The 8,744-nt window shown below is 34.0% G+C and overlaps 2 protein-coding genes across 2 annotated transcripts; both read right to left on the bottom strand.

Moving 5' to 3' along the window:
• Nucleotides 1-253: 253 nt before the first annotated feature.
• LOC134271613 (transmembrane protein 50B-like) lies at nt 254-4,060 on the bottom strand. The gene is made up of 5 exons (XM_062753818.1): nt 3,778-4,060; nt 2,659-2,771; nt 2,282-2,448; nt 2,050-2,107; nt 254-1,401 (listed from the first exon to the last, which is right to left on the bottom strand). The coding sequence occupies exons 1-5, from the start codon at nt 3,871-3,873 to the stop codon at nt 1,356-1,358; spliced, it is 480 nt and encodes a 159-aa protein (XP_062609802.1). The 5' UTR covers nt 3,874-4,060; the 3' UTR covers nt 254-1,355.
• Nucleotides 4,061-6,910: 2,850 nt separating this feature from the next.
• LOC134271601 (uncharacterized) lies at nt 6,911-7,931 on the bottom strand. Its single transcript, XM_062753802.1, has one exon. The coding sequence runs from the start codon at nt 7,895-7,897 to the stop codon at nt 6,911-6,913; it is 987 nt and encodes a 328-aa protein (XP_062609786.1). The 5' UTR covers nt 7,898-7,931.
• Between the last annotated feature and the right edge of the window lie 813 nt (nt 7,932-8,744).

Raw genomic sequence — 8,744 nt, 5'->3', positions numbered from 1 at the left:
GTCAGGGTCGTGTAGTTAGCCGCGCGGACCCTCTCTCCTCAGGGCAGTCACTGTCCACTACAACTAGGGGGCGTTCCCTGGACCTCCTTGTAAACGAATTCCCCACACAAGTGTATGAAATCCCCTAAATCTGCTGAAATACTGGTCAATTGACGATTAATGAGGCTTTCTAGATCAGTTTAGCCTCAAGTCAACTATCGGAGTTTTAGTGTATAGAGGATATGTTGATTAGCATAAAGAAACAAGAGTGATATTTAACTTACACTTTACTACACATTGTTAAAAAAAAAAATCCATGATGATAGGCGATGATTGTTTACAAAATTAACCAACACAGTAAGTTGAATCATAACTCATTGTATGCATAACAAATAGAATCAACAAAAGCCTAAATTTGGCAATTTAAATAGTAGATAGGGCATGGTCTCCATTTCAAAGAAATATCATTAACAATGACTATCATACATGTAGTAATCAAATGTTATAACTCAATCAAATCATATCCCCATTCTCTCAGACACTGAGATTCAAAAGTAAAAAAAAAATATCAAACTTTTAAGCTTCTTGTGTGTGCCAGTGGCATCTAAGCAAACCAAATAGTATACAATACATTTATGTATTAGAATACAGTGAAACAAAAATTTAATTAAAGTTTTGGGGAAAAACATTAATATAACATTTATGAAAAGTTGAAACTGATCCTTGTAATTCTGTGGGTTTCTCAAATATCCAGAAGATTCAATTAATATGCTGACAAATTAATTGGTCATGGGAAAGTAAAATTGTGGATAAGGAAGACCAAAGAAATCCACAGACTTACTGAAATAATTCTTCTAGTGCACTACATATTTTATCATTACTGATCCCTTTTTGCAGAACTGGTACATTGTAAGACTTGAATATACACTTTAAATGTTATACAAAATCTTAATTATTAACATGACTTTTTTTCTGCTAAGTTTTAACTTATTATCATTAAACAATATTGCACAAATGTTTGCCTTGCATCATCAATGAATCAGTACTTTGTTTACATTTACATGTATTATATGAGATATGAGAGTGTTTAATTCACAACAGAGTTGATCATCAATGTTTATTACATATTTTTCAGTAATGAAACATAATAGTTACTGCCACATGTAACAGTGTAAATTAAGAAAGAGTCAACATATAAAAATGGCAAATAACACAATGATATAGAAAACATGCAAGATATTTTTGGCACCACTACTGGTTTTCACACAATCACCACATACACACTAGTTTCTACTGGGCTAAGTATCTTCCCCGTGCTGTAATACAGAGTTGTTCTGTGTCCCCTTGTCCAGACCTCTGTACAGTATAAAATATTCTCATCCCCAGAGATCCTCAGTTCTTCCAAATTTGAAGATCAAAGAACTGTAAACAGCAAATTTACATAAAAAATAGGTGATTTTATTAATTAAAAATTTCAAAAGGCTTCAATGCCTTTAGTACAAGGTCCTGTAGTGCCCTTTCAAGAATTTGAAAATTCTACATGGAAAAAGTACCAAACTATTGAAATTTAATTGCAGATGACTTACAACTGTGTTTTACTGTTAAATGGATTGTAGTTTATGCTTATTCCCCACTCATATCTATATGACTCTTTCTAATATTCATATCCCATTTTTCAAATTAAGAAGTACTGGGTAAACAAATTTAATGTGTATACAATTTGGGAATTTTAAGCTTAATTCTGGGGAAAGGGGTCAAACAATTAGGACAAGGCACTTTTACTGAACCTGGATGCAATGGATATTTAGCTCTATTTTTTAAATTTATTTATTTTTGGCAATATTATGAAGATCAATTTGTAAATTATAAGTTTACATGAATATTTTTCTTGAGAGTATTGATATTATAATTTTATAACAGTGTGCTCCATATAGAAATCAGGAGTGATGGTTTATAAAAAAGATATGGATAATGTTGGAATATTCAACTTGATGAAAATTGTTTTGATTTATTAACAGTGCATACTATGGTACCTTAATGTTGCTACTTTTAACCATTCTGTAATATTACCTGAAGAAAATGAGGGCATTCTGTAAAAATACAGCTACTCCAGGCCAGTCTGGGATTCCTATAACAAGGAAAACACAGTTAGTATAATGTAGCTGTCCAAACTAATTGTCTAATGGTAAGATGTAATAGAGGGACAAGATTATCATCTAATAAAAATGCATTTGTTCCAACACAAACAAAGCCTCAATGACAGATTTATCATTTATCAACAAATGCCAGTCTATGTACAGACCTGGGTTATTGACCACGTAGAACCCAAACAGGATCCAGGACGCTGCGATGAGGGCCCCGAACCCCATCAGGAATCCAATAAAAAGCCACACCCGCGCCGCAGTCTGACCCAGGCAGCCGTCCGTGTAGCTTTCTCCTCTTATCTGACCATTGGACACAGAATTTATACTGGAAAAAAAAGAGCATTCGATTCAATTACATAGGACCTGTATTTTCACATTCCCCGACGAAACATGTTCAACGTTCCTGATTAACAAATTCTTTTGCTTCTTTCATAGAGATTATATTTTGATTAACTCTCTGAAAGCTTTTGGTAGTGATTGTTAATTTACTGAGGATATTACATGTTACTGATTTAGTTGTTTTCTGTACACTTACAAGAAAAACGCTAGCGTCCCAAACACACCACACGTGTGAAAGGCATGGTTGAAGTCCTTCTCATCAGGGTAGTTGGCTGCAGCATCTATAACTATCCACCATCCAGTGAAGAACTGCATAAAAATAAACAACAAAAGTTATGTTAATCGGACATCATGTTGAAAGTCTGAAACTTGAAAATTGATTAATATTCTACATTTGGAGACTCTCATTTTTTATAATGTTTGCAACCACTGATAAGATTAAACAGGCCTTTACCACGATTGTATTTAGACTATTCTTAACGTTTCATTTCCATCAAAACAGACGAATTTTAGTCTTTGATTTTTAACTAATATGGAAAAACAGATATACCCATTATCTGTATTCATAATTAATTATAATTTTTAAAGAACTTTAAGTTAACCATGTCAATCTTCATCAGTACACCATTTTTATTTTGTCAATGTCATCCTCTGTGTCATTAAAGTCTATCTATATATAGATATTTCAATTTGATAAATTTTAAACATATCTATTTTTTTTTTTTTGGTCATGACCACTAGGACTTAGCTGATCTGTAGCTCACTGATCTAAAATTAAAATTGGGATGAACATCCAGAGCTACAGTGACATCTGCACAAAGCATGAATTATCTTCCAAATTAAAATGGCAAATGCTTTGTTAACAATAATTTTTTGTTGATTTTTAGTGCATATTTTCTGGGCACTGGTAAAGTAGAATTGTTCCAAGTGAACTTTTTGATGTCCTCAATTTCAGGGCCAGGAAGGGTATGAACAACATACTCTTATTGAAAATTTTGTTGTGGAAACAATGAATAAAGATGTTAGGAACACAAAGTTAGTAATATTTTCAGCTGAAAGTTTTAGAAACATAGAGAAATAAATCGACAAACTGCTTTTGTTTTGTGCGCAATAAATATACATTCTTTCCAATGACACTGTAGCTTACCGGTCTGTCAATATTTTTTTTCGGAGAGCTACAGTTCTGCAGCTAACTAGGACTACACCCAACATACTTATTACTAGCTAGGGGTACTCATTTGCTGTGATAAAAGTAAATAACTTGCTCCGTGTGTAGGTACAATGCTGTGTACATAAGTTGTGTACAGATACTCACAAGAATGCCTGAGATGATGGAGACGACCGCATTCCTACGTTCTCCGAGCTCTATACAATCACAGCGACAGTGACAGTTGTCCAGAAATCCTGACATCTTGTGATGACGAATAGCCACACGATGTTTTTTTCACATTAGGTAACTCGCAATATACCAATGAAAAACCCAATCTAATGTTAAAAATCAATCTTTCTAAATCTAACGTATCTTTTCTGCACAAAAATTCAGAACCACCAACAAATTCAATATTTTTCAAGCCGTCGGTGAAGCCGAAATGAAAATAAATAAAAATGTCTGAACCATATCCGGTTAGGTGGACCAAACCGGACTAACCGTATATTTCCGGAAACTTTTTCAATGCTTGCAATACTCGGGAAGAGAAGCGAGTACATGTATGTTAAAAATTTTATGCCCCTGTAATCGAAGATTCGAGGGTATATAGTTTTGTCGTGTCTGTCTGTCTGTTTCTCTGTTTATCCGTAAAAACTTGAACCTTACTCATAACTTTTGATTTAGTGGAGCTATGACTTTCAAATTACACGTAATTGTGTATTCCTTGTGACAAGATCTTTCTTTGGGTACAACCAGAATTGACCACTTGACCTTGAACTTTGAGTTTGACTCACTTGTGCAGAAAAATTTACTACTTACTTTGGCCATAACTTTTAAACGATAGCTAGGGCCTACTATGTAAGACTTTCATACTTCACATATGTATTCTTTGTGGCAAGACCTTTCATTGGATACCAACAACTTTGACCTTGATCTTGGAGATTTCCGTACTTATGAAAAAAAAAATTAACCTTGGCTATAACTTTTGAACGATAAGGACATAGACCTATGTAATCCTTGTGCGAAGACCTTTCTTCGGAGGCCAAGAACGTTGACCCTTTGATTTTGGAGTTTGACCTATTTTTAAATATCAAACCTTGACAATAACTTTCGAAGGGTTGGGGTTAGGGCTTTCATTCTTCATATACTGTAAATGTATTAGTGTATTGGTATTTAGTGTGTTTATTCGATAATTAACAAAATAAATTGACCTGTGTTTGAACAAGTAAGCGTAGATTTATTTTTTAAAACGCATTTAACATTGTTCATGGTCAAGCGAATTTATATTTATAAGACAAACTTGCTGTACGTGTCATTTTTTTCACAACCTTACTTATACTATAGGAAATGTTAATTGAAAAACCTGGCTTTGGCCCCCCAATGTTTGAAATTAATAATGACTTTTAGTGATATACCGAAAATGTAGTATTAAAATTGGTATACTAAAAGTAGCTCTAAAAGTAGTTGAAACTGAGAAAAAAGTTTACCTTTTACCCCCCCCCCCCCCCCCCCCCCCCCCCCCCCCACGAAATAGGATTTTCGATTTTGGGCAACTTTTTCCTTTTTTTTTTTTTGCTTGTCAAGTTTTTCAGGTAAGTAAAAAAAACAATTTTTTTTTAGCTGGCCTGTGATTACCCCCCCCCCACTTTCAAAAACGATGCTACGCCACTGTCGTTCTTATTTATGTACAAAACATTTAGCGTTGTACTTGAATTAGCGGATGTGTCTTTCCGCCAAAAGCGCTAAAAAAAGAATACACAGCCAAATGTAATACGTTTACAGTATTTAATCTTTGTGATAAGACCTTTCATTTGACATCAATTATAAAGAACTTTGACCCTTTTACCTTGACCTTGCAGTTTCACCTACCTTTCAAAAACATTAACTTTGGCTACAACTTACGAACGGTTAGGGCTATGGATTTCATCTTTCACGTATGTAATCCTTGTGACAAGACCTTTCTTAATAAACTAACAACTTTGACCCTTTGACCTTGGAGTTTGAACAACTTTCAAAAACTTATCCTTGGCCGTAAGTTTTAAACAAGTGTTGATAGGGCTTTCATATTTCAAAAATATATTTCTTGTGAAAAAGACCCTCTTTTGGGTACCAATATATTTAATTTGCAATAAAGAACAGTTTAATTTTCGGTACGTAACCATACGGGGCATCAGTTTTCCACAAACACATCTTGTTTTTAATTTGAAATCGATTTCAAGGTCTTTATTTATTTGACATCATCTCAGGAAATTGATGAAACAAATTTTTCTGGTGAAAACAAGTTATTTTTTTCAAGGGCCTGTGGTGATGATGTCAATATTAAAGGCACAAGATATCTTTAAATTTGGAAAATGTTCTGTTTATTTACGACCATTTGGACATGAAGCGCGAAGACGAATCCATTTATATTAATGGCCCGTCCAAGTAATTTTTTCTTTTAGGGGGTGGAATGGAGGTGGGGGGTTAGAAGAGATTCATAATTAATACAAGGTAATTCAAAGTTTAAAAACTATTATATCAGCAATCCAATGGCCTTCCGATGGCCTTTTAATTATTTCTTTGCTTGTAGATTTATGGATAATCACATAAGAAGTTTGTTAGATTGATCTAAAGATATTGCTGTGTTACTCATCTGTTCAGACGATTTCCACAGTGCATGTATGTACAGGTATGCAATATACGAGTCCGTTAATTTTTTTTTTTAAAATGAGCTCGAGTCTGATTAAATTTTTAGTTATTTGGTTTTTAATTAATTGAGCAAACTAGCTTAAAAATAATGCCGATTTTGCCCTCTCTCGACTCGTAGTAAAAACAAAATTGGGTCGGTAGGCATGTGTAAGTGGGAAAATCTGGCTTTCAGAAAATTGTGAAATATTTGTGTACGGGGTAAAAAAAAATTTCAGGGATAATAAAAAAAAATAGCAGATGGCTTCGAAGGATAAAAAAAAGTTTGAGTCGGGTCACCTTTAGCCAGTCGGTTGAGAGAAAGCAAATAAACAAATAAACAATTGAAGATGGCCTTTTAATCATTGATAATTTTTGTTAGATTTTACTTAATTATGGAATATATCGTCAGTATTCAAATCACAGGATCAAAAGTAAATAAAAAAAATTTAAGGGTCAAAAGCGTAAATAAGGATGTGTGTGGGAAGGGTGGTTTTATCTATCTTTAAGCACAAATAAGTGTCCGAACATTCTTGCGAAAATAAAGCTTACATACATAAACTCACCTACATCACCAGTCTCTGTACCCTTACTTTGCTTTCGAAGTGTATAAATAGAAATGAGAAAACAAGCCTGTTCATACATTTATTACTTGGCCTGGACTATAATCGATGTCATTACATAAAAATCTTCTCAAACAATATAAAAACATTCCAAACTCTGAACGTATTTTTTGATTAAGCTGATAACCACTTTTCTTCTCTGCTAGCAAAGACAAAGAAAATGCAGCAAAACAGAACATCGTCATGATCACTAAAGTCGATAAGGCAAATGTGTCCCACACACTCACAAATTTATTTTCAAAAATTAAATTGTTAATATTATTTTTACGCCGACAGAAATCATCAACTATCTCGTATACATACACAGTTATTGTAGCAAATAATAGAATATCGCACTCAGGGTAACCCTGCCGAAAGCCAATTTTTGTGTAAAAGTCATTTCTTGTTACATTGGAAATGTATACCATTAAAGTCAAAATACACAAGGTAATGAAAATCACATTGACGCAAATTTCTACGAACGAATCAGTATTACTAAATTTGTGGATAAGTGGAACATTTGCAACAGCATATAGAACTACTACAAACACAGACTCTAGCCGTGATGCATATTGAAATATCGAACTAAACGCAGTGGTGCAGTAAAATGCAGTCGCTAACTTCGCTGCTACAACTTTAACTGTTGTTTGCACACAAATGTCACTGAAATATCCGGACCAATCATAATGGTAGTTTGTAAGAGTCATGGCCAGTCCTGCGAGTCCTAGACACATGGAGTCAAATTGTCTGAAGATGAATACCGTTGATTTCTTAGATGTGGAGACAAAAAAATAGCTAACCAGCTTCCCAATAAAAATAAATATAAATAAAGTCACAGTCACTGTAAAATTCCACATGTATTTTTTGGAATAAAACGCATCCATTACAATTTCAGAAAAATACAGATGAAAAGATACAACGAGTCCGAAAATAGCACAAATGACACAAATACATTGTCCAAGAAAATCCTCCGTGGGACGTTGCATTCTTTTCACTGTTGGTGCCAAAGTTGTCAAAGGCATATTGTAATCTGAAAAGGGAAAATTATTACACAAAGTATATGAACAATATGCAGCGTTATACACAAGACGAATAAACACGGAAGGCCGAACAACTTGGTTCATCCTTAGCTGTTACATGTGTTATATAACATATCGTCTACCCGTGTAACCGTTCGCGCGCTATGCCCCAGGGATACCGCTATAGTATTTTAATATTCATTAATAATATTAACATCAACTCATGTCATTTACGAAGTGGTGAATTCTGTCAGACTTATATTTTATACAAATTCACAATATATTTTTTCATGTATAAAACTAATATTTATGAAATGTTATGCCGAAAAAAATACCCCAGTCTCATAATATGACAGGATAGGTAATTCAAATGATTCCTTGATTGTGAAGTATCTTAAGGGAAAAGTGTCATTTTTAAACATAAATCGAGATATGAGTACGAATTGGTCATGTCATCAAATTCTATAGAGCTCGAATGTGCCATCAAATCCCATAGAGCTAAAATGTGCCAAGAAATTCCATAGATCCTAAATGTGCCATCGAATCCCATAGATCCTGAATGTGCCATCAAATCCCATAGAGCCCGCATGTTTTATTGGTAGATAAGACCAGGTCTAGTTTATTTAATCGGTGTGCTTTATGAATGAAAAAATGTCTTGAATGGGACGTAAAACACCATACAATCAATTAATTAAACCTCAAAAGTAAACCGTCATAATTGTAAAATTTTTAGCTCACCTCAACGAAGTTGGGGGAGCTTATGTAATACCCTCGGCGTCGGCGTCGGTGTCGGCGTCCACGTCGGCGTCCCAAGTTAAGGTTAAGTTTTTTGGAGCAGTTTTCTTTTTAA

Source organism: Saccostrea cucullata, unplaced genomic scaffold (genome assembly GCF_032062105.1).
Source record: "Saccostrea cucullata isolate Sc308-1 unplaced genomic scaffold, CSIRO_AGI_Scuc_v1 ctg184, whole genome shotgun sequence".
In the NCBI taxonomy this organism is placed as follows: domain Eukaryota; kingdom Metazoa; phylum Mollusca; class Bivalvia; order Ostreida; family Ostreidae; genus Saccostrea; species Saccostrea cuccullata.
The sequence above is the reverse complement of the archived record's forward strand: the minus strand, read 5'-3'. Positions and strand labels throughout refer to the sequence as shown.